Source organism: Canis lupus, chromosome 13 (assembly GCF_011100685.1).
Source record: "Canis lupus familiaris isolate Mischka breed German Shepherd chromosome 13, alternate assembly UU_Cfam_GSD_1.0, whole genome shotgun sequence".
Lineage (NCBI taxonomy): Eukaryota > Metazoa > Chordata > Mammalia > Carnivora > Canidae > Canis > Canis lupus.
In genome coordinates this window covers 19,366,174-19,392,904 of record NC_049234.1, presented here as the reverse complement: position 1 = coordinate 19,392,904, position 26,731 = coordinate 19,366,174, and the positions used below count along the sequence as shown (strand labels likewise).

Here is a 26,731-nt window from a genome sequence, read left to right as displayed (position 1 = left end):
CTTTCAGAAACTATCTGAGATCAAAGCATGATGGAGCAGACGGAGCAAATGACAGGGAAGCTGTGTAAGCAAAGACCTTGGCCAATCCCACAGGGAGCTTGGGAATTAAATGACCTTTCAGAGTCACCTCAAGTTGGAGTAAGGGTTCAGGCCCTTTACTAAAAAGCACATAGTCTAAACTGAGCACACAGTCTCTTTTGAGAAATAACCTTTTAAGTATTTGTGCGCTTTCTGTTCAGCAAGTTCATTTTTCCTTCAAAGACATGGACAGCCCCCAAGGAAGGAGTCATGACCTAGGGTGAGGCAGTACTTGCTCTCTCTCTCTCTCTCTCTCTTTCACCTCCTCCTTTTATGGTGAGAATATTTAAGTTCTAATCATGTAGCAAATTTCAATTATACAATACTATAGTCACTGTGTTATACATTAGATAGTCAGACCATAGTCATCTTATAGCTGAAAGTTTGTACCCTTAACCAATATCTCCCTATTTTCCTCAACCTCAGCCCCTGATAAACATTTTTCTACTGTTTCTATGAGTTCAACTTTCTTTTTTAGATTCCACATGTAAGTGATACCATGCACTATTTGTCTTTTATGGTCTGGCTTATTTTCCTTAGTGTAACATCCTCTAGGTTCACCCACATTGTCACAAATGCCAGGAAGAATGATACTCCATTGTACATATACACCATATTTTCTTGATCCATTCATCCAATGAAAGACACTTAGGTTGTTTTCATACCTGGGCTATTGTGAATATTGCAGGATAGCTCTCTTTAGCAGAGGACTTGGGCTGGAGGAGGCCCAGCCAAGCACTATTAGCCACAAGCCCTCCCAGCAGCCAGGCAGATCAATGCTTTAGTCTAGAACAGGATCACAGCTACAACTACACATTTGAATAAAAAGAAAAAAAAGAAATCCTCTGTCCTGGACAATGGGAGAAGAGAGAAGAAACATTTGAAAGAAGAAATGAACAAAATGGTACTGGCAATACATATACTGACCAAAGACCTGAGTTGAAATGGTCACATCAACTTCCAGGGATTTGTTTCATGTTCCTGAACTCTGAGCCAAGGTGAACTATGACATGTTTCATTAGCTACTTATCCTGAACCAGATGCTGGTGTGTTTGTTTATTCACATACTGCTTAGTTTTAAGAAGAATTTCCTGTGATTTGCTCAGATACTTGCAGCCCAGCAAGAAGAATTTACCTATTAATAGCCTGCTGTGGAATCTCCCATTTGTTATGTTGGGTTCCAAAGAACAGGTACAGCTTCCAGCATTTTCAACCTTGCTGGCTGTGTCCAAAGGGCAGGGCTTGCAGGTGACATTCCTGCTGATCAGCATTGTGGTAAGGATAGTCTTACCCACTCCAACAGGGCTTGGGTTGAGCTGGTTGGTTTCTTTTTTAGAGCAAAAGCTACAGTTTTCTGGAAGGCACTACTTTGAGGTTGACGAGCTCTCTCCAGTAAACACTGTGCTGTCTGTGGTGGCAAGGGGCCCATTGTGAAATCAAATTCCACTGGGCCAACTCTCTACCATGCCCTTTGGCTAAATTGTTTCTTTGGATGGGAGCCCACAGTCACCCAGTTAGCCTTCCACACATTTATCCACTTTTTTTCTTCCTGGGAAGGGCTGGGCTGGGGACAAGCAGACTGCTGGTGAGCTTTAGCTACCAAGAGGTCCTCTGCATCATGGGTAGAGGTGATGTCTCTCTGTTCCAAGTTTCATCATAAATGGTTGTGCTTTCCAACAATGGGGCTGAAGCAGGAGCCAGCAGCAGCAGAACTGGGAGCTTGGACAAGCTGGAATGGAAGGGATGTCCATCTCTAACATTCTCCTAAATCCTTTTCTATGGAATCCTCATTTTCCTTTCTGTTCCGCAAGTATCCATCTGAAATCAAGGTGCTCAGGGCCTGTAAGGCTCTGCCAATGGCTTTTTGGAGTAAGCTCACTTCACTTGAGAGGTGCTAGAGGCTCATAGGACCAGTGAGTCCTGAAGCCTTACGTTAAAAGATGATTATATACTAGATTATAAAGAGATAGAGCAATCCAACAGTTTCCAGGGTTGCAAAGTCTGTGGTTTAGCACTCTTCCCAGGTAGCTCCAGTGCCCACCAGCTGTGTTTTATATAGCATGTATTTTATCTAACAGCTGTGTTTCATGTTTCCATGCTGCCAATGGATTTGGCAGCAGGCACTCTATACAAAGCCATCATTGTACAAGTGGGTATGTACAGTTTTGTCTCCAAGGTCTTTGGAAAAAGGCTCTCAAACTACTGGGACCGTTGCCTCATAGTATTCCTATGTCTTCGACCCAGGAAGGGCATAGGACCCAAGGTGAACCAATAGTAGGAATCCATTCTTTTGTTCACAAAGATTGGTCCAGGGGTGGTCACGTGACACATGCTAGATGACTTGGAACTCTGGGGCAGGACATTTCATCCTGAAGCCAATGGAAAAGCATCCTTTTCTCGCTGATTGGTAAGCTGTAAGAATTTAAGCCTGGCAACTATGCCCACTGTGACATAAGATTATGTAAATAAAGCCCACACAAGAGAAGGAGAAAGTAGAGAAAAGTAGCAGCTGCTCAGAGAGTGAGATCCCTGGGAATCTTTTAGATTTTACTCATCCTGATTTCCTAACACTCACTGAGTTTTGCCAGTTCCCACTTTGCCTAGACAGTCCCAGTTTACACCTGTTGCCCTAGCTTAATCATTAATAGCTTCCTCCCACATTCTCAGAACTGTTCCAGGTGAATGATAAATTATATAATCATTGTTCCTATTGTAATGTGGTTAAACAAAGCAATAAAGTCTTTTTATCCCCCTAAGCTAGTTCAAGCTGGTTTTCTGTCACAACCAAAAAAAAAAACATCCTGACTGATCTATAACTCTTCTCTAAATTAACCAGGAATTCTTTTCACAGCCCAACTCCTAAATTGGATGGTTTCCACTTGCTTGAATTATTTGGCAGGTACCTGATTCTGTATCTGGTTCTTGGTCTCCATTTGTTCTGCAGAATTGACCCCCTCATGCTCTTCCAAGCATACCCAGCCTTGATCTTGGGTCCCTTTACTCCACACTTCACCAAAGAGCTGCATCACCATAAGAGATAATGGAGTTAGTCTTTATATATTATGCTTCTCCACATTCCATAGCCATGACACAGTTTGGGCTGATATTTGTTGGAGGTCTGGAGGAGGTTTCCTGTTGTACTCCTTCCTTTGCCTCAAGTCCATCCTGCTGGGTCCTGTCCATCTGGGGCTGTTCCCTTTGCCAACATGACATCAAATCAGTTTCTAATACCCTCCAGCTTGATTCAGTCTCCAGCCTGAGCCTTTCTTCCTGATTCCATTACTCCACACTTCTGCCCTGTTCCCCTCTATTGGCTTCTGGCTTCGTAACACATTTTCCTGCTCATGGCACAGCTCACCATTCCAAACTTTCAGCACTGCTTTTATAGCTTTACACTTTTGCTCTCCCTTTTTCCACCATCCTTTCTATCATCTATCAAAGGCTTTGGCTAACACATCATTCATTCTAGTTTGGTTCAATCTACCACTGAGATCTGGTACCTTATCATTAATTTGCAGGAAGCACTTGCGCTGGTTCATCCCAAACTGATGAAGGATGTAGTGGTCAAAAAAAAAAAAGTACTTGTCCTGGGGTCAGATGCATCTGATTCACATCCAACTCTGCCATTATTGTTGATGTACAAACTCAGGACTTATATCTAGCAGAATGACACCTTGTAGCTTTCCAAAACCTCCACATAGTTTTGCAGATTTGTTTCATGTGTGAATCTTTTCTTCTGCTTTATTTGGTAATTAGTGATTTGCTTTCAAAAAACAATAGCTAATTTAAAGCATATTTGTTTTCCTTTTCCTTAATACCACTGTATTACCAAGTCTCAGTGGCTTCAACAATATAAGTTTGTTTCCTGCTCACATCATAGCCTGTTTTGAGTCAGGTTGCTCTCTTTCCCAGACAACTCAGGGATCTAGGCTCTTTCCATTGTGTGACTCCTCTATCACAGAATCTTTATCTTCTGGACCCATATAAGAGGGAAAGAGGGAGTGTAAGATTTCACAGGATATTTTTATTTTTTTTAAGATTTTATTTATTCATAGAGACACAGGGGGTGCGGGTTGGGGGGGTAGAGACACAGGCAGAGGGAGAAGCAGGCCCCATGCAGGAAGCCCGACGTGGGACTCGATCCAGGGTCTCCAGGATCACACCCCAGGCTGCAGACAGCATTAAACCGCTGCGCCACCAGGGCTGCCCCTCACAGGATATTTTTAAAGCCAGCCCCAGAAGTGGTACACCAGAAGTGGTGTATATAACTTCTACCCATATACCATTGGCCAGAACTGAGTCACATTGCCCCAACCAAAGGCAAGGTGGACTGAAAAATATAGCTTTCCTGTATATCCAGGAAGAGGAAGCAAGATTGGCAAGTAAGCATCTAGTCAGTCTACCACAATCACATTTCCTAGTTGGGGTGTGCTGAAAATAAAAGTGCATGATAACGTTATTTATTATATAAGTATAATGATATTAAGTATTTATATGCTAAGCATATAATAAGCTCTTTAAATGGGTTTCTCATCTAATTTAATGCTCACAACAACTTTATGAAGTTCCAAATGGCTAGTGTAGAAATAGCTGCTGGAAATGTGGTGATAGAAATGCCTGGTTGCTGGTAATTATGCATTTCATTTTTTTGAGCCTTTTATATTTGACAGTGCAACTGCCTAAGTTAGGATGTTAAAATAGTGTCCTGGTACTGTCTTTAATTCATACATTTAAAGATAACTCATTTTGTTATGGAGTTACATGTTAGAGATTGTGGAGCACACTGAGATGAGTGGTCTAGGGTCTTTAATGTTAAGACAAGACAACTGTATAAATATAGTTAATATGAAGTGGGCAATTATTAGGGCATTAAGAGAAGTCTACTTGAATTCTTTGATTTCACTGAACTGGGATTGATTCACAAAGACATCATCTGGCTTTATACAGACTAGAAGGAAGTTGTGGAAGATGTTGCTCATGACAAAATATGTAGAGCTCTCCTGGCTTTAGTTTTCCCTCCCTCCTTAGGCCTGGTCTAAATTATGACTTTTGTCACCATCCCTTATTTCAGATCCTTCAACAGCACTAAGGTCTTCCTGTTGCCTAGGTGCTGATCTCTGATTCTACTCCTGTCATCTAACATGGACCCACCAACAGACATAGAATCTCTCCACATAGATTCTCCAGTGCTTCTTCCATCATGTGGTTTTGCACCCACTCTCATGTTTATGCCTGCCACATCCCAGCCAGCCTCCCACAGATAGAGTTCAACATTCAGTAAGTGCTAGAAGAGGCTGGTAGAAGCTGATTAGGAGAATAAATAGGTTTTAAGTCAAAATGGGGAAGAAAGGAGTCAGAGAGAGGGAAAGTCAGTTGGTGGTTAAAGGAACAAAATGCAAGGAGCATCAAAAGGAAATGCCTTGCACTCTTAACTCACGATCAGCAGAAATTTTTAAAGAGGGAAACTTTACTTTAGAGTCTAGACACTAACTGTAAAGGAAGTTTTCACCAAGAAAGGAGAGTATTAAATGAGAAGCTGTATATGCACTATTTTAATTTTTTTTTTTACAGTAGAATTGCCTTTGAGATACCAGGGGAAGACTCCAATTGTCAAATGAGAGACAGTCTCTGTTCACGCAAGGGATGGTCTCAGCCCTCATAGAACCCTCTGATTGTCTGACCCCACCAGACTTGCCAAACAAACCAATGCATGCTTTGTTTCTGGATTTGCTCTTTTTCATATTAAGAGGTTGACATCATCCAAAGGCATCCACAATGTGGTTGATGTGAAAAGAAGGCATTTCCAAGGAGTAAGAAAGAGGTACTTCATCCCACGGTTGAATATGGCTGAAGGGGATGTGTGCTTTCTGCTCCTGCTTTACAGGGCTGGCAGCTGAAGTCAAGAAGCCCCCTAACAGTTACATGCATTGTGTTAAGCAGCCATAAAAATGCACAGCAATTGAGCTTTTCTTGTTCTGGGCACTAATGATCTTGGACTGTTCACAGCCACTTTCTCTCCTGACAAAACTCTGCCATAGTCTGTAACTTAGCTAGGATACTGAGGTAGCCTTCAAAAGCAGAATGACATGTTCACATTTCTAAGATAAAACTCTAACACACTTTTCTTGACCTCTGATTCACATGAGAAAAGCATAACACAGCTAAGAATGAAGAATTTCTTAGGAATTAAAAGACAGTGACAACTCTTACAGACTGCATTCAGATGAAAACTTTACCTTCAAATGTGTGTGTGTGTGCATGCGTGTGCATATGTGTGCATGCATGAGTACAAGTCTAGCTATATCATAGAGGCCGGGCCTTATAACTTAGTCCATCTGCATGGTGGAGGCTGTAGGGAAGGTAAAAGATCAAAAGTTAAGTGGAGTTGATGAACTATTGTGAGATGCATTGGAGAGTTGTTACTTGGGACAATGTGCATAAAGTAAATCCAACACTTAATAACATACATAAAACGCTTAGAATGTTCATGGAATATAATAGACTTTCAATTTCTCAATCATTGAGAAACTCTTTCTAGAAGTCTGCAATCATGGGGATTTTGCCTTGATTCCTTTTATGGTGGGTCTGTGACCTAAATGTCTCTCCTTCTTAAAGAAGGAGATCTCTTCGCCTCTCCTTGGTCCTTGCTCTAAGCCCACTTTCTTTTCACTCAGCTCCAAGAAAGATGCCAAATTGATGGTCTCCTGTGCTCCAGCAGATGTCAGTGTGGCCTTACTGGAGAACCTAGGGAAACCAGGATGTACCCGATTGCCTCCAGAAATGAATGAACAGGACGTTGTGTTTCACAGGTCATCTAAGAAAGGAGGCAGGAAAGAGGTAACATCAAGAAGATATCTAGGTCGATCTCCATTTGGGGAAGGTATACTATAAATTTGGAGAGATTTTTACAAACATAGATACTTTTTAAAACAAACATTAAGAGATTACTGTGTGCAGGGTACCTTACTAGGTCCTGGAGACACAGGATTCATTGTAGCTCCTTCCTATCCTCTGGAGCTCCCAAGTTACTTTTTGGCTGCCCAACTGTACTGATTGTCACTTAACCTAGATCGCATAGGACCATATATTATTAAGTGTTGAATGAATGAAATGAAAAGCGTGCATGAAAACAAAAGTGTTGGAGTGTTTTTTCCCAAAAAGCTTCTAAGAAGGAAGCTGGAGCAATAGTGACTATGGCCCCGGTTTTGGAGCAAAGAAAACCCTAGGAATGAACCAAATGAGAGGTAGTGATGTTGAGAAGAAACAGGAGAACAGAAAGAACCCCTGATGTCTGCGAGAGGAAGCAACTGTAAGGACAGCCATGAGGCAGAGGGATGAGTTCTGGATCATCACTGCTCAGGACGGGGCCAGGGGTGGTCCCCCAGAGCAGCATCTAGAGAGTAGAGTGCTCTCAAGAAGTAAAGTCTAGGTCTAGATGGTTCTCTTGCCATCAGATGCATGTGTGATCTTGTGCTTTTGAACAAATCAAGTAGCCATGGGCATAGGAGGCAGATTGTATGTATCAGTAATCAGAATGACTGGTTTCCAATCTTGGCCTCACCACTTGGCCAGTACATGATCTTGTGCCACCAACTTAACCTTCCTAGAGAGATGGAATCCTTGTCTATAAAATGAGGATCTTACTAGAACCCACCTCATGGAGATGTGTGAGGATTAAATGAGATCAGCCATAAAAAGACATTCATCAGAGTAGCTGGCATATATTTAGAGTGAAATAAATATTAGCTACTACTATTATTAGTTCTTCAAAGTTTGTCTCTCTGGCCATAAAATGACAGAGTAAACCAGCAAAATTTACAAGGCCTCTTACAGTTAAAAAAAAAAGGTTCTAATTTCATACTTTTAGTTTCACATATGCACTAAGATGGAAGTGTGTGGAGTACATACAGGTGAGCCAGTTTCCTTAAGCAACAAGGAGGAAATCAAGGAAGGGGGACTGGTAAGCAGAGATGTAAGTGAGTGAACTACTGTGTGCTTGCAGTAAGAGACCACACGGACTTCACAGTGAGACGGTATATACTACTTCCTCCTGTTCTCCTGCAAGCAGAAACAACACTAGAAACAGTTTTTCACATTTTATGTTTGGGGGGGGGAGTAGGCAGAGAGGGAGCAAGTGCACAGGTGTGCGGTGGGGGAGGGGCAGAGGGAGAGAGAGAGGCTCTGAAGCAGCCTCCAGCCTCCACAGATCTCAACCCTGGGCTCCATCTCATGACCTTAAGATCGTGACCTGAGCCGAAATCAAGAGTCAGATGCGTTATGGCTGAGCCACCCAGGCACCCCCTCACCTCTTAGGCAGCTCAGATGGGCTCAAAGAAAATCTGAAAACAAAACAGAACAAAACAGGGCTTCTTTGTCCAACAGACTGGCTGGGCTGACGTTCACAGACTCCAGTCTCCCCGAGAGCTCACGCACTTGTTTGCTCCCTTCCTTTTTTTTTTTTTAATTTTTTTTATTGGAGTTCAATTTGCCAACATATAGCATAACACCCAGTGCTCATCCTGTCAAGTGCCCCCCTCAGTGCCTGTCACCCAGTCACCCCAACCCCCCCACCTCTCCTTCCACCACCCCTTGTTCGTTTCCCAAAGTTAGGGGTCTCTCATGTCTTGTCACCCTCACTGCTATTTTCACTCATTTTCTCTCCTTTCCCTTTATTCCCTTTCACTAATTTTTATATCCCCCAAATGAATGAGACCATATAATGTTTAAGATGAATGGATAAAGAAGATGTGGTCTATGTATACAATGGAATATTCCTCAGCCATTAGAAACGACAAATACCCACCATTTGCTTCCATGTGGAGGGACCTGGGGTATTCTGCTGAGTGAAGTAAGTCAATCGGAAAAGGACAAACATTATGTTTGCTCCCTTCCTGCTGTGAAGCTCCATACCTGGGAGTCTCCCTGCTGACTCATTAGCTAACCTTCGTGTTCTCCAGGGTTTTCCCAGGTTCAGGAGTGAGGGCTCTATTCTCCTTCCTCACCTTTCACCGTGGCAGGAACATCCAGATCTTTGAAACCCCGGGCTCCTCTCCCGGCTTTGGTTCACACACACACACTGTCAAAGTCAAGGCAACAGATCAAAGAAAGGTCTTCTTTCTTCCTTTCTCCTCACTGTCCTACCCAGCCCAAGTCTCATCCACTTTTTTTTTTTAAGATTTTATTTATTTATTCATGAGAGACACAGAGAGAGAGGAGGAGACACAGGCAGAGGGAGAAGCAGGCCCCAGGCAGGGAGCCCGACGTGGGACTCGATCCCCGGTCTCCAGGATCTCGCCCTGAGCCAAAGGTAGGCACTAAACCACTGAGCCCCCCAGGCTGCCCAGTCTCATCCAGTCTTGAGGTTGGACTTCAAGAGGTGTCCCGAGACACCCCCTCCCCCATAAAGTGCATTGATCATCAAGCAGGCTTTGTGGACAGAGGCATTTCAGATTCAGGGAGAAACAAGTTTAATATTTAATCCCAAGGGAGCAAGGGGGCCTTCAGAATAAGATAGGAAAGGAAGAAAGTCACTTTGGCAGAATGACAGGCAGAGGGAAAGGGAGCTGTCACCTCCTGGCTGAAAGGACACGAGCCGCTTTGCCAGGTGTGCTACAGAGCGCTCCCTCCTTCGGCTCCAGCACATTCGTCAGCCGTACAAGGCAAGCAGCAGCCTGCAGAAAGCTTGTGCCAGCAGAGCCCCCAGCGGTGGTTTCGCTTACATAATTCCCGCATGACTCTCCTAAGCCTCGAGCCTTAGGAAGCTGCCCACAAAAGACAAATGGAACGATGCCTCAAAGTTCGCTCAGGAAACCTTAATAAGTTCTTTATAATCAAGACTAAGTTGCCGGGGTTCCCTGGGAAATAGGGTTTGCCCTGGGCTGTAAGGCTCGGCAGCTGATTACTTTCATTGTCTCCTTAACAGGCTATAAAAGTGCCAGAAACCTGATTAGGTAGTAAATTGATAATATGCACGGTTGTGAAATCACTCTATATGAGGTCTGCAGTTTTAAAGAGTATGTTAGGTAGGTTATTTATACGTAATTTTTAGTTTCAAAGTGAGGTAGCTGAATAAAAATCCAAAGCAGAATGCTTTTTATTCTCTCCCAACACACAGTCACAAACCCAAAGCTGTGTTTTCTACCCAACCTGTGAATATCCTTGCTGCTCAGCACCTGAGGAATATAGCAAATGTGACAGAGTGGATGACTTCTTCGAATGTACTCAGTTGGATATAGCGATGATCATATACATTTTTTTAACACTTCTATTATCTAGTCTATGAGAAAAACTAAAATGTGTATGTATGGTTGGTGATCAAAACACATATGTATAGACAATCTAATGAATTAGGGTGGGTCTTTCAACATGACTGATAATTAGCATGATATAATCATAATGATTGCTGTCAGTAGTTATTATTTAAAATATTTTATTTATTTGAGAGAGAGAGGGGGCAGAGGGAGAAGCAGACTCCCAGCTGAGAGCCTCATGTGGGGCTCTATCCCAGGACTCTGAGATCATGACCTGAGCCAAATGCAGATGCCTAATCCACTGAGCCACCCGGGTGCCCCAATAGCTATCAGCAGTTCTTTTTTTTTTTTTTTTTTTAAGATTTTATTTATTTATGAGAGAGAGAGAGAGAGAGAGAGAGGCAGAGACACAGGCAGAGGGAAGCAGATCCATGCAGGGAGCCTGACGTGGGACTCGATCCCGGGTCTCCAGGATCATGCCCTGGGCTGAAGGTGGTGCTAAACCACTGAGCCACTCAGGCTACCCAGCAGTTATTTTTCAAATACTATGTGCCAGGTACTGTACTAAGACCTTCAAATGTATTAACTAATTAATCTTTATAATAGCCTTCTGAGATGATTGTATTATTTAAAAATGAGAAAACCGGGATCCCTGGGTGGCGCAGCTGGGATCTGCGCTAAGGCTGGGAAGGTCATAGGTGGTTAAGAGCATGGGATCCCATGGACTTTGGACTTGCTGTTTCCTCTGCTTGCAACACTCTTTTCCAGGTCTCCAAGACTGGCTCAAATCCATGCTTGAGGTATTAAAGCCAAAGATCAGGCTTGCAGAGGCTTTTGCTCAGAACTGTTGCACTACATAACTCCAGGGGGTGCTGTTCACATGGACCCTAATATAAATGGTGCCTCACTGGAATTGAGTAACATGGCTTTTACTGACCACTTGTTGAAATCCTGGTCATTCTCCATCACCTCATCTGGTTTCACTTACTTCTTAGCACTTAGCCCATACCAAAAATGAACTATTTTATTTATATAACCTCCTTATTGTCTGTGGCTCCCAAGAATATGTAAACTTCATATGGGTAGGGACCCGTCTTATCTACTGTTGTTTGCCAAAGACTTAGTGACAGACCTATAGCAGGCACTTAATAATTATTTGTTGGATATCCTCAAATATGTCATACTCATTTCCAATAATCCTTGCCTCGCCAATTTCACAGAGTGGGCATAGGATGAAAAGTTTCAAGACATTCTGGGCATCATGAAGACACTGATGTAGTAAGTCAGGATTACAAATTACTAATTACATTTTCTGTGCTTTAAATTTAGAGCTTTGCTGCAAGTTATGACTCTCAGTGCCATTGACCAAATAGACATTTATTTGACAAAAATTAAGAAGTCACAGAATATCAAGTGTTGGAGAAGCTATTCACAACATATACCACTTTCATATTTTGGAAGGGAGTATACAGTGATTCACCGCTTTGGAAACTAGTTAGATGTGAACTTGTAAGGTAAGCACTCACATTTCCCATGACTCAGTAATTCTTCTCCCAAGTAAATACCTAAGATAAATTCCATTGCTTATTCCCAGGAGATGGTAGAAGAATGTTCATAATAACCCTATTAATGATGATAACAACAGCAGTGGAAGCAACCCAAATGCCCAATGACAAGTAAATAGCTTGTGCTCTAGAAATTTATGAACCTGTGAAAAATGAACGAATTATGACTACACACAAAAATCTAGAAGAACCTTAGTAATATAATCCTGAACGAAAACATGCAAATCTCAGATCATATAAAACTTGATGCTCTTTTAATAAATTTCATTTTTAAAAAATCTAAACAATGATCAAGAATAAGAGAATGGTAAAGTCAGCACTCAGCACTGTGGTTACCTTGGGTGCAGGAAAGTGGGGACATGGTTGTGCGAAAGATACAGTTAAATGTAAGTTGCTGCTGGTCTTGTAGTTCTTGGATTAGATGGTAGTTTCTGGCATTTGACCACCTGCTTCAACACCATAATATCATAGCCCGCCCCACCCTCTTTGATGGAGAGAACACTTCTAGGAGGCAGGCCCAAAGGTGACTCAAAGGATGAGGTGGATCCACGGTCGTACCTACTCAGTTTTGTATTTCCAGGATCTATATGCAATGCCTAGCCAAACAAAGTCTCAGTGAGTTTTCTTGAATGAATGAATGAATGAAGGAAGGAAGGAAGGAAGGAATGAATGAAAAATGAAGGAAGGAAGGAAGGAAATGAGAGAAAAACGTGAAGTTCTTTTAGTTAATACTGAGTGTAATCCAAATAATCACTAACTCCCATACTTTACCCTGCCCCTACACATTCTGAATTACATAATCAATTTCCTAAGTAGTTGAAAATAAAAAAAGAACGAACATTCTCCCACAGTAGTAAACAACTACGTAGCATTTTTCTATATAGACTATTCCACAATGCTCATCAATACAGGGCTATGTTGGGAGAAAATGATTCCAAATCAAATACAGTACAGAAAAAGCTTTTTAATGCACTTTTTTTTTTTTTTCAGGCAAAAGAGCTTCAGAAAACATCCATCATTAAGTAGTGTTACAAACGGCACTTTTGGCTACATTAGAGAATTAGATATGAGTCCCATGTGTTTTCTCTGATAGGTGAGTAGTAGAGCAACTTTATAATGCAACCCTTTCTTAGGATAAAAAAAAAATGACTAATTTGTTCTAAAAGACAGGAAAAGCTGTAAACCTAAAGTCACCATTAAAAAAATTTAACATTTATTTCATACTATACAATCTATTTTCATATTATAATTTTAAGTGTTATGCTACAATTCTCAAGAAGGGGGAACATACATTCAACCCAATTTAAAAATAAACATATATATTAAGTACATATATTAATGCATTTGATAATATTATATGCTAACTTTGATGATGAACTTCATTTTGGTATGCTGCAGATTTGTCCTTTTGGTGTTGAATTGAGGAAAAGCATATTATACCTGAAATTCTGCCTCAAATAGTAAAACAATGCTCAGTGGTATCAACGGACTCTAACCAGTTGGCAAAACTGAAATGTTCCAGAGTTTTCCTGATGAAAACGAAACAGGATTAATACTCAATAGGAGAGAATAGCTAATGTCAGTTTAAAATAGGTCTTGAAAGTAGACTATTGTCACAAGTATTTGAAAAGAATGAATTATTTGGAAATGTGACACTCCATTTTGAACTGAAGGCAATGATTTTTAAATTGTTAATTGCTGATTGCTATCACCCTTGATAAAATGGCAGGAAGCTGACCCCATCTAATCTATCAGACATGGATATCTGCTTCCTGTTACCCATCATTTCTCACCTATTCCCCTTATCGATTTATGCAATTATCCATCAGAGATTAATAGTAAAACATCACACAACAGAACCAACCCAAAAGGCAACTGCATTTTTCTCCCCACAGCAGAAATAATAAACGTGGCTTTCAAATTTGAACTGATAGCACATATTACACTGATGAAGAAACTAAAGATTTCCACCTAAAAAATCAAAACTGTTTTCTCTGGGAACAAAGAAAGCCATTTCAGGGACCCTCGGTGAGTAAAACCACACACGCAATACACTGATACACACATACACACACACACGAAATAAAAGCTCTTAGAAATATTGCTTACTGTTAATTTAGAATAATTCTTGGTGTTACATTTAGGAATGGAGTTTCTAAATTTTAAAGCAATTCACCTGTTAAAATATCACACAAAATATTTATTTTTTTAATGATATGATTTAACAATCCCAGGCCTGAGTCAATTAAAATGTACACCCTTCATGTTCACAGGTAATTGGCACTACTTGCATTTTGTGAATATCCAGAAGCCAGAGGCCTATTTTTACCACATCTGTGTCCACCACAAAAAGCTATCTTGTAAAGGACATATAATTAGGCGACAGAAGACTGGTGTCTAACCCGGGCTCTTGCCCCAGCAAGCCTCTTGAGCTGGGGTGCGCCACCTGAACATTCCACACTGCAGTGTCCTCATCAGTAAAATGCGGACACGAAATCATGCTCTCTATGGCTCCATGTGGCACCATTATTTTAGGATTTTCCGACTTTGAAGTTTTCATTAGGCACTGGGCTTTATTCACAACTTAATATCAAACTTCTACCCAGTGTTTGGTCAGGAATTTGCATCTGAAAAGCTGAAGCCTTTCAATAGCTGGCTAATTCCTTAGTCTTTTATTCTATGAATGGTAAGTACCTACTCTTAGTGGATTAAAAGTAGCCACAAATTCTTTGCAGCTCCTCCCATCAAAGGTAGAGCCTATTCCCCACCTCTTGACTCTGAGTTAGTTTAGTGACTTGCTTTTTTTTTTTTTGAAATACTATTTTATTTTATTTATTTATTTTATTTAATAATAAATCTATTTTTTATTGGTGTTCAATTTGCCAACATACAGAATAACACCCAGTGCTCATTCTGTAGTGACTTGCTTTGACTGACAACATGTTACAGGAGTAACACTGTGTGACTTTCCAGGCAAGTCCACAAAAGGTCCTGCAGTTTCCATTCTCACCTTCTTTGATCTCATGAGGTCTAACGAGGAATCCTATGGGGAAAGGCCACATGGGGTGAAATGGAGGCACCTCAGTCAACACCCCCAGCCATCTGTGAGACACATGAACAGAGCCATCCTACACCACAAATGTGTGTGGGAACCCAACCAGCACTACCTGAGCAGTGGCTGGCCATCCCTGCAAAGCTCTGCCCAAATTGCCAATGCACAGGATCATGAGCACATAGAATGTTATCATGAGCACATAGAATGTTATAAGCCATGTTGTGGGGTGGTTTGTTAGGCAGCCATGGATAGCTGGTATGCTACTATAATCACAAACTGTGCCAGGTGAGGGAAACACCTGGGTGACAAGACACAGTCCCATGCTGCAGATGCTCAGAGTGAAAAGTTAGGGAGACAGACATGTGGGGGGACAACCTCACAGTAAATATCATCAGTGCTGTCACCACAGGGGGTTGATGCATAAGGCCCCATGGGCATTTGAAGAAGGGGAGTTGATTTCTGAACCAGGGAGCTGGCAAAGGTTTCTCAGAGAAGGTAATATCTAAGGGGAGTTCATTAGACAGATTTCTCCAGGCAAAGAAGGGGAAATCATATTCCAGAGAGGAGGAGCTATATGTGAAAAGGCTGGAGAGAGCTAAATAGTGGCCTGATGGGAATGAGAACACTCACTTTAATTACCAGGTAAGGATGTCAGGGGGTGCTGCGGGAGTAGCTAAGGTAAAGCTCTCTTGGCCTTAAGTAGAATTCTCTGGAAGCTGGCCTTTAAACTGAGGGTGATGGGAACCAAAGGAAGAAACACTTCCTGCTTCCTTTCTTTCCTTCTTTCTTTCCTCCTTTTCTTCCCCTAGCAGTCATTTGACCAAAGACATCACTAACACTCTCTGAATCAAAGAAACTCTTCTGGCAGGAAGCTGAATGGAGTAAAGAAAGCATCTGGTTGAATGACTAGATGCTTTTCTGGTACTTAGCTTGGTCCAAGGGAAGTGAGATTATGCCAGGACCCAAGATGACGGGCAGTAGGATGTGAGTACAAAGTACAGATGGCAGGCAAGAAGAAGATTCCCTTGTCAAAGGTGGTCTTCCTTCTTTTGTCACTTAATGAAGCCCTGGGCCCAGGCAGCATTTAAGACTCATCTTTTAAAGATGTCATAAAAACTTTTCAAGCTGAATCATAAAGTCTCCCACTTACTAGTTGTGTGGCCTCAGGCACATGACTAATCTCTTGATGAATCAGCTTCCTCAGCTGTAAAATGGAGATAATGGCCATAGTGGCCTCACAGGTCAGTAGGAATAAGTGATGTAGGGTGCTAGCGCAGCACTGGGTACAAAATAAGCTCCCAACAGTGGGAAAGGCTGAGGGAGGGGCGGGAACACCGGATTTAGCATTAGACAAACTCATGTTTGAATCTTGGTAGTTCTCGCAGCTGTGTGAACACGGAGACCATTCTGAAGTTTGCCCCGACTTAGTTGCCACATCTGAGAAATGAGGGTAATAATATCTATCTTGGAGGGTTTTGATGAAGTTTCAAAGGGATCACATGTTAGGTGCCGTAGCACAAAGCCTGGCATACAGTATAAATGCACATACAAACAGAGACGATACTAGCTCCCAAATGTAGATCGACGGTACGAATGTGAGACATTCTATATTATTTCAAAATCCTACTCTCTGACTAAAGCTAAGATCAGAAAAGTTGGATGACCAGAAACACATACATGTAACATCTTTAACACGGCATGACATCCATTCCACCAGTACCATTACGTTATGATAACCTATCACAAAAAGCATGGCTGAGGTACAACATTCATATTTCGTTTTGTTAATACATGATAAGAAAGTAACCTAGTTGTTCAGAATGCATTATATGAAATTAAGAGTTTTGCATTCCCTGACTACCTAATTTGGCACTTTGAGGAATTTCCTCTATACACCAAGCCCCCAAATGCATTCTTTTCTAAACCAAAAAAAGAAACATGCATATATACAGTGGGCTGAAAGATGACAACACAAGACGATGTTTTGGTGAAAAATAATCCCACCAACTAAGCAGGACATGTCATTCCTTTGAATGTGTTACACTAGAAAGCTAGTAAAAATTCAGGCCAACAAGGCAATTTAAGTTCAAGTTTTATCACATATGGGCCAAGTTCTAGGATACTTCACTTAAAAAGGGACAACTTCAAAGTGAAATCTTGCCTGAGGCTTGATATGTGTATATACAAATTCCTCTGTTTTGACATTCAACATATGCTGGATTAATTCTAGGAAGCTTCTGGAACTGATTGATAATACAAAATTATTTAGGCTCAGAAAGAGAAATCAGAGCAAATAATCATAAGTAGTATCTTTCTATTTATCCCATCCATATTCATCACGAGGTTTTTGTTTCCTAACTAATGCCATAATTGAAAACATATGTTAGAAGTTGATACTAAAGGCGGGAATTAAGAAAAAGTCATTTTTTTCAATGGCTTTCAAGCACTTGAATGCTTTAGGACCTTCTTCAAAATGCTAGATAGCAGGTAATATTCCTTTGAAGATGGCTTTAATTAGAAGCGTGGTGAAACCCAGATCCTTTAATAAACAGCTCCATGTTCATTTTGGTAAGAGAACAATTTAAAATCTCTAACAATTATTCTATTGACTCCTATGAGGGGATTTTAGCATGTCACTGTTTTGGCCAGAGGAGCATTTTTGACAACTTTCGGTGAACTAAGATAAAAAACAATGGCTGAGAACTACAAATAGAAATCGAGTAAGGCAATTCTACTATGTAAGGAAATTCTATTTCTGAATTTTTTTCTACACTGATGTAAATTGGGTTTTTTATTTGGTTTTTTTTTATATGATCTACCCAGTTTTTCCACATTCAAACAGTGTATGAAACTCAAATCAAGATGTGTATGTATGGAGAAAAGATTTGTGTGTCCAAAACCATCCATTTGAATGGAAGTCTTGTCATTGCATTGCTTTGTGTTGTCCTGGCTTTGATCATCCTCAGGCCACATAAGGGCAGGACGTCCACCTGCTCAGCACTCTAACTCCTCCATGACTTCCATGACGATCGTCCGAGGGCCTGTCAGAATCAGATTGCTCACGGTCCGGTAGTCTACATGCAGCACATTGAGCCCATTTACAGAGACGACAAACTGACAGACCTAAAGGAAAGGCAAAGAAAAAGTATCTATTTAGCTCCTGGTTTTTTCATAGACCTCTAATAAAGGTATTGTGTATCTCTAACATCTAACATCTCTTAAAATACCCAACTGTATCCAGCTGACAACAACAATTTCCAAGAATCTACACTTTTTTTGGAAGGCAATATAATAGAAAAAGCATTCAGCTTAGTGTTTCACAAAATTAGGTTAAATCCAAACTTAGCAATTTACTAGCTTAAGCTAGGTATTTAAATTTCTGAGCTTCATTTTCCTCAACTCTAAACTAGGGATAAATAATAATAATAATAATAATAATAATAATAATAATAATAATACATACCTTCTAAGATGTTGTAAGAATTAAATGAAATGAGGTACATTAAGCTTCAACTGCAGTGGTCTGACCCAATGGAGTAGTCAATACATTTTTATAGCTAGTGTTTATGGCTGCTATTCATTTGGACTCAAAATTTAGGACACCTTATGGCCCATTGTTCCCAAGACAGTCTTCTTTTCCAGCTACTGTTTTTGAATGATCATTAATAGTGCCTCCTTTCACTTGCCAAGGTGACCCTGTTGAGATGCTAAATTCCACACATTACCTTATCTCCCATCCTTGTGAAAGTGGATGAGGCCAACAAAGGTCAGCCTTTACAGTAAGTATTAGCTAACCTGTGGTAGGAGAGAGAATTACAATGGGGGAAAAAAAAAGCACCACACAATAATGAGAGATAACTCTGGATATGTCATAGTGATCTTGATAGTGATCCACAGCTACTGCCTCAAAGGAAGTTACTTCACTTGAGGTTAGTGGTGACATCAGATGCTGGGTACTTTCTATTTAGCTGACACAAATTCACAGATGGTATATCTGTTGTGTGTCTGAAGAGGCAGACATTGGATATATGGGTGATTTTTGTTCCTCAAATAGAAAAATGGAGGACACACAGATCTCCAGCTGTCAGTGATAAGTACATCTAATTAGCAGAACAGAATCCCACAGAATATAAATCTGTACAGTGCCTGGCACATAATAGATACAATATCCCCAATCCCCAATGGTGCCTATTTCCTAATCCCTAGAACCTTTGAATAGTTAGTTTACATGGAATAGTTAGTTTACATGGTAAGCAGGAGTTAGGGTTACAAATGGAATGGGTTGATAATCAGCTGACTTTAACATCAGATTATCCTGAGTCATCCAGGGGGGTCCAATGGAACCGCAAGGGTCCTTATGAGAGGGAGACTCAAAAGTCAAAGGCAGAAGTAGATGTCACAACAGGCAAGAAACTGGAGAGAGTAGAAAGAGGGGCCAGGAGCCAAGGAATCCAAGTGGCCTCTATTCACTGAAAAAGGCTAGGCAGTGGATTCTCCCCTCCAAAACCCCAGAAGGAATGCAGACCACCTGGCTCCTTTAGACCTCTGACTCCAGAACTAAGGTAATAAATTTTCTTTGTTTTAAGCTGCCAAGTTTGTGTCAATTTGTTACAGCAGCAATAAGAAACCAATGTAGTAACTCAACAAATATTCACTGTTGAATGAATTGAATATATAAATTCATTAATCAAAAAAAGCACAATTTTGATTGAGTCTGAAGGGTTTCTTGCTTCTTATAAAATATCCCCTCACTGAATAGGAAAAGAAGAAAACAAAAAGGAGGAAAGAAAAGAAGACAAAAGGGAAGAAGGGAGAGAAGACTGAGAGAGGAAAAGGAAAGGAGATTATCTGGTTGAGATTGACTAATTGAATGTCTCCCAAATCTGTTGTTATCATCATATTTCTTTATAATGCCTCAGTAATTAACATGCACACCCAGTTATTAATTAATTAATTTAGTGTTGACTCAAAGAATGGAAAACTATGAAAACATTTTGAAAATCACCATTTCTTTTCCTTATACTTTCTGAGTGGGTGATAACAATATCAACTCAAACACTGTATTAATATAACATAAATAATATGAATTACAAGAATTTAAAACATAAAATATGTTTTAAATATAAAAATAAAGTATATAAAATAAATATAATAACATACTATATTATTAAATGTAAAAATACCTAAACTAAAATTGGAAAGTATTAGAAGGGCAGCTATATATCTATGGAAAAGATGTGGGATTTGGAATCCATTGATAAGGACTTAAGTCTTTGGCTCCTTTGCTTGATGACCTTAATCAAGTCATGTCTTCTCCACCATATCTCAATTTATAAAACAGGGTTAGGTGAAAATGCTTATCTGCACAGGCTCAAATTAGATAATGAATTTAAAACCTCTTTGCACATGTCAAGCACTACACTGCTGGTTTCTATGAGCTTCTTTCTTTTTAAAAATACCCACGTCCTCTGCAGTCACATACAAGACAAAATGGAAAGTAGACAGTGGCAAGCAGAGTGGTTATTTATATAACGAACACTTGCTGTTGTCATGAACCTCAATATTTTCCACTCCCCAACCTCTACTACCATGGCATCTTTGTATATAAGGAGACCACACCATCACTGTTTCTCTTTTCCCATTTCCATAAACCTGTCCTCATAAATTCAGGGCATATCTTGTACAGAATCAGCAGTTCTCAACCATGATTGTAGTCATAGTCATAACCAAAGTCATACTAGCAGGTTACAATCCATCCTGAAGTAGGCCACAAGTAATTTGCAGGGCAATTGAGCACTAATTTAATGAAGACATTAATGTTGCTTTGTTTTTTTCTGCTACAGTATACTCATGAGCCAAAGAATAAGAGAAATTTTACTCCCTCCTAATCCAGAGTGCTGACTTTAGACCTGGGTCTTTCTTTCCTCTAAAGGGATGAATAGCCCTTTTGTGTTGCCAAATGAGAAGGCAGTAGTTGCCAGGTGAGCTCACACTCCAGCTAACCCTTCATGGGCTCCCGAAGGTGAGATGTGTCTCTGCCTCACCAGGGATGAGCATTTAGTCTCAACCAGAATTGTATTGTCTCTCTCACACACTGGTTGTTTGTTTTCATTGACAGACACTTAGAAAGTAGGAAATTTCCACATAATGATCCAGGATCTGGTCTCTCTGGAACAATCTAAAGCTTTAATAACACCAGGTCAGAATGGTCACTCGCCAGTGGCTGAGTAAGGGCCACCCTCAGTAGATGTTCTCTCATTTGCCATAGTCTTCACCAGTTCCTGCTTCTCTTCCACCACAAGGACAGACATTTGAGTCTATAACCCCTGATCTGGGGCCACCAGAGGCCCAGAAGAGAAGAGAGGAAGGCTTAGTGCTTCAAGAACTGAAGGATGCCAAATGTCCATCAACTGATGAAAAGAGAAATAAAATTTGGTATATCCATATAATGGAATATTATTTGGCAATAAAATGGAACCAGCTACATGCTACATCATGAATGAATATTGAAAACATTATGCTAAGTGAAAGACGTCAGTCACAACAGACCATATATTATTTAAGTCCATTTATATTAAAAGTCCAGAATAGACAAACCCACAGAGATGGAAAGTAGTTGCCCAAGGCTGGAGCATGATGAGGTATGGTAGTGACTGCTACTAAGTAAAGGGTTTCTAGTCCAGTAAAACTGTAACCAATTTGCAATCCTCAAAAATATTTGTTTCATTAAAAAAATGTATAGGATTTCTTTCAGGGGTGGTGAAATGTTCTAAAATTCATTGTGGGGATAGTTGCATAACTGTGAATATATAAAAAATAAGTGAGATATACTTTTCATGGTATGTGAATTATATCTCAGCAAAGCTGTTATTAAAAAGAAGAACTGGAGGGTAAAGGGGGCTGATGGCAGCAGTGCCTAGATCTCTGTAGACTGGAGAGGGTGGTTTCAGGATTGGTTTAAAGATGGGGTCTTAGGGACTTCCTGATTTCAGGGGCTCTTGGAGGCCACAGGACACGAAGGGTAAAGGCTGTGTGATTGGGAGGGTGATTATTCAGTGGCCTCTGCTCAGGACCTACAACCAGGAGTTCAGGGATGGAATAGGGGTAGCCATCAGGGCCAGCTAGGTAAGGATCACAGGCAGCAAAATTGTCAAAGTCCATGTTATTGGAATGCCTAAACCCCAGGATGGGGACCGAGGGACCTATAATCCCAAAGGGGGAGGGCATGAACAACGGGTCACCAAAATGATATTACATTGGACTTGTCATCAACCTTGGTGAGTGGTGACTTGAACTGCACTTAATTTTAGAGAAAGGTCATTTTTTTTTAAAGATTTTATTTTTTATTTATTTATGCATCAGAGACAGAGAGACAGAGAAAGAGAGCAAGAGAGTGAGAGAGAGAGGCAAAGACACAAGCAGAGGGAGAAGCAGGCTCCATGCAGGGAGCCAGACGTGGGACTCGATCCCAGGTCTCTAGGATCATGCCCTGGGCTGAAGGCAGCGCTAAAACGCTGAGCCACCGGGGCTGCCTGAGAAAGGTCATTTTGAGGCCACCTGGGTGGCTCAGACAGTTAAGTGACCGACTCCTGATTTCAGCTCAGATCATCTCAGGGTCATGAGATGGAGTACCACATTGGGCTCTGCACTCAGTGGTACATCTGTTTGGGATTCTCTCTCCCTCTCCTTCTACCCCTCCTATCGCCACTCACACTCTCGATCTCCCTCTCTCTTTAAAATAAATAAATCTTTAAAAAAAATAGAAAAGAAAAGAAAGAGAGAGAGAATCCCAAGCAGACTCCACACTGAACGTGGAATCCAACGAGGGGATTGGCTCGATTCCAGGACCCTGAGATCATGACTTGAGCTGACACCAAGAGTCAGATTTCAACTGACTGTGCCACCAAGGTGCCCCAATAAATAAATCTTTTAAAAATATTTTATGATAGGGATGCCTAGGTGGCTCAGTGGTTGAGTGTCTGCCTTCAGCTCAGAGTGTGATCTTGGGCTTCCGGGATCAAGTCCTGTGTCAGCTTCCCTGCGGGGAGCCTGCTTCTCCCTCTGCCTGTATCTCTGCTTCTCTCTTTGTGTCTCTCATGAATAAATAAAATCTTTAAAAAGATTTAAAAAATAAAAAGATTTTATGATAGCTGGTTTCTATCACTGGTCACCCATAATCATCAGTACAATGTTTATGAAAAAACTGAGTCTCAGGTTAAGTTATTTGTTCAAGGTCACACAACCAAATGCCACAACTGGAATTTGAACTCCATAGGACTCCACTGCCCCACAGAAATACACATTTACAAAGTACAATGTATATATGCAAGTGTGAGGAATGCAGAGCATAGTAGAAGACACGTGTTTTTTCTCTTTGCCTTAACTATTAATTAAAACAGTCTAGGTTCACTCAAATATCTTGTGATGTTGATGTTTAGGATCTTCCAAACTCATAAGAAGGTTTTTTACTTAGTTACTATTGGATTGCTTTTTTGTGTCACTTAAAATCCTGAACAATATATGAACTTAGATATTTATTTCAATTTTTTTTGAATGTTGAGGGAAAGGGAAAAAATGCCTTCCTAATATTTATCATGCTTGCATTCAAGGTAGTATTTTTGGAGTCAGGCTGTTAGTAAAAACGTCATCTCTCCCTAAGTGGTCCTCACAACTGCTGTGGTTCCAGCAGTTCCAATGTCCTGTTACTAAAAATGTGCAAAATGATCTAGAAACGCCGGTAGAACTGAGTAAAATATTTAGTCATAATGGACTTTGAATTAGCATCTATGGTACACTATGTTCTGCAGATAAACACATATTACAAGTAACCACAGGTAGCACACAGCTTGGGGAAAAGTTTCTTCTCTTCTATATTAAAAAGCACACGTATACAAATACACAGAATATGTTGACAACCCTTGAATAGATCTGCCTTAGGTACATATTACCTCCTACCTAGAGTCAGGGAACTTGGATGCCACTGTTCAGCAGATATGAGAATTTAAGTGACAATGTGTTCCCTTTCTTCTACTTATAATTATCTTTATCAGTCTGTTCTTAAAGATTGTATTGCAATTCTCTCATTTCCCAGTTCACAGAAAAGAGATCAATCGTGAGTTCATGTAGCTGCTCCGAACGCATTTCCTCCAAGAAGGGTAGTACCTTGACTTTATAAAGAAGGGGTATGGAGGACATTATCCTTAATGAAAAGGAAGAACAACACCTTAAGGAAGACAACACCTTCATATGTCATAGGTAAGTGATTTATGAGCAAGAAGGCGGTGGAGAAAAGTCCTAAAAATTGTAGGTCTGGGAAGAGTTAACGGGAAGACAGGGATAGGACTCAGCACATTTCAGGGTGTGATCAGGTTGGGATGAATACCTAGGCTGAACTCCAGCTTCTCTCCTGATAAGAAGCCAAACCAACTAAATAATCTTGCCTCTAATTCCTCCCCTGTGCCAGTCCTGGCAGATGTACGATAACCCTACAGATAGATTGAGTGCCTGTAGGATTGTGCAATTGCACATTAGTCCTTGTATGGCTAGAGTTCCACAATTATTCAATTGTTATCCAAAGAGGACTGAGATCAGAGAGAAACACTACACCTATGATTATGTAAGTGTCTTTTTGCTGCCATGGAAATCTGTATTCACCAAGACACTTGCATCCCTGAAATGACTGCACTCATGTAAAAACTACTCTGGTTGTTCTTTCTTTTTTTATTTATTAGAGAGAAAGAGAGAGAGAGAGAGAGAGAGAGCGCACAAGCAGGATGATAGGCAGAGGGAGAAGCAGATTCCCTGCTGAGTAGGAAGCCAGACATGGGGCTCAATCCTGGGACTCCAGGATCATGACCCGATCCAAAGCCAAACACCTCCTAATCAACTGAGCCACCCAGATGTCCCACTGCTCTGGCTTTTCTCTTTTTTCCTTTGTATTCTTGGAGTAGAAAGCATTGGAGGGGTAAGACTGTTTCAGGCTTTCCCTCAAAAAAAAAAAAAAATAGCAAGACAGAGACCAAGATATAAAGTTTCAATACTATGATTATAATATGATTAATTGATATAAATTTCAAAAGTAGAAACTAACCTATGATCTTAGAATTCTTGGGTAGTAGTTTTACTAGTAGTTTAGTTCATTTTAAAATAAATTGATATGTGTATAAATAATGTGTACATTTTCTAGATAGTGCAATAAAATTGTTTTAACTCTTACCTTTATAATTTACTTGTAAATGTGACTTTGGGCAAGTTACAAATTCCCTGAGTTATACTTTACTGATCTGTAAAATGAGGACCAAGTTTATTATGAGGATCAAATCTGATTAAGTACTAAGCCCAGTGTTTAATATAAGTGAAACACTAAATAAATATTGGTTTTTCTCTTCTATCCCTCTTCCCACACAATCTTTCCCCACAAACAGCCCCGTGAATGCAGACTGCTGAAGGAAGACAAACCAACCACTGCGTGGTGCATAACCAGGAAAGCCACTTTGGGTTCTGGCTTGGGAGACAGAAATAGATACTGAATTCGTATTATTTATTGAGATTAAATATGAAAAATAAAGATAAAAATCAATATAGGGTGATAAGAGGGATTTTTCTTAAGCTAAGAGAATCCTACAAGGATAGACAATCCACTGTAAACAATCAGCATAATTTTAAAGTAAGTTGAGTGTGGAATTCCTTGAGGAATCACTGGTCCTGTCTGTAGGATATTCACTTTAACAAAGTTGCTGCAGAATAAAGTAAGCTGAGTCAAGATCTGCTAGTCACTACTATAGAATGAATTCCTGAAATCTATAGAATGCTTTACATTTACAAAAGCATTCACATTCAGCAAAAAGTATAAAAACAGGAGTTTCAGACACTGCTGTAGTAAATAAGTTGTGTGTCTGTATTTAGTACATAATAGCCTTGACAGCAGAACATTGTTCTTGGGGAGAAAAAAAAAAGAGCAGCTGTATGTTTAGTCCCATAAATCTCTCCACCAAATATGCAACTGGCTGGAGAGTGAGTGGTGTGGGAGGAGGCAGAGATTCAGTTCTTAGACAAACAGAGGGTTCTCTCTCCAGAGAATTAGTTTTCCTCTAAGCTTTATGCATTTTCAGCATGCTATATGTGTGTCCCCAAAAAACCCACTGTGCAATCAGCCTTGAAGGAGAGTCAACAATACGTAAGAGAGACTTTCACAATAAAACAACAAAAAGCAACACTAAAGAATTTTTGTTTCAAATTCAGAAATTCAAAGTGCCTATTGGTTTCAAGCAGAATCTGTTCCTTTCCAGCCCAAATCGACCAAAGGTCTGCTTCAGACCCAGGCTCACCCTTAGTATACTTTGTTCAGTTTGGGTGGGGGGAGGGGTCACTCAAGGGGGACTGTGGTGTACCTCAAGGAGGGGGAGATAATGGGGCCCGTTGAACTTAGATTCCCAAAGTTAGGATGAAAATTTGCCTTCCAGGGGGTTCCCTCTGGTGATGGGGATGACGATGGATGGAGGATTTGTTGCCAGCCCTGGTGGTTCATATCACTTTCCCACATGCAGCTCTTGATTGCACTGGAGACCACTTCCAACATCTGCCTGTGCTAAGGACAGAAGGCACACTCTTGACCTGGTGGTTCCCCAAGGTTATAAGAAGTGTTCTGGCACTGATGAGAAGCAACGTGTGCACCTTATAACCACAAGATTCCTTGGACTTCCTTTACTACTGAAGGAAAGGAATCACTCATCCAGGAGCCCTTGTACCACAAGGGATACACAAATGATCACTCCTACCTGCCC

The 26,731-nt window shown here is 40.6% G+C and overlaps 1 protein-coding gene and 1 long non-coding RNA gene across 5 annotated transcripts in view; one reads left to right on the top strand and one right to left on the bottom strand.

Moving 5' to 3' along the window:
• Positions 1-1,653: 1,653 nt before the first annotated feature.
• Positions 1,654-13,022, top strand: LOC119864765. 4 transcript variants are annotated; one of them, XR_005368598.1, is made up of 4 exons: positions 1,654-2,485; positions 6,753-6,915; positions 11,658-11,842; positions 12,884-13,022. It is a non-coding gene; the product is annotated as an uncharacterized LOC119864765 (long non-coding RNA). The 4 variants fall into 4 exon arrangements; XR_005368597.1 differs by lacking the exon at positions 1,654-2,485 and adding an exon at positions 5,158-5,355; XR_005368596.1 differs by lacking the exons at positions 1,654-2,485; positions 12,884-13,022 and adding an exon at positions 5,156-5,355 and having other exon boundaries at positions 11,658-12,119.
• The window catches only part of DEPTOR (DEP domain containing MTOR interacting protein), a 135,192-nt gene continuing 120,147 nt past the window's right edge, over positions 11,687-26,731 (bottom strand). The window contains exon 9 of the mRNA XM_038555411.1: positions 11,687-18,071. Within this exon, the coding sequence (XP_038411339.1) occupies positions 17,943-18,071 (129 nt within the window). The 3' untranslated portion in view covers positions 11,687-17,942. The remainder of the gene's footprint in view (positions 18,072-26,731) is intronic.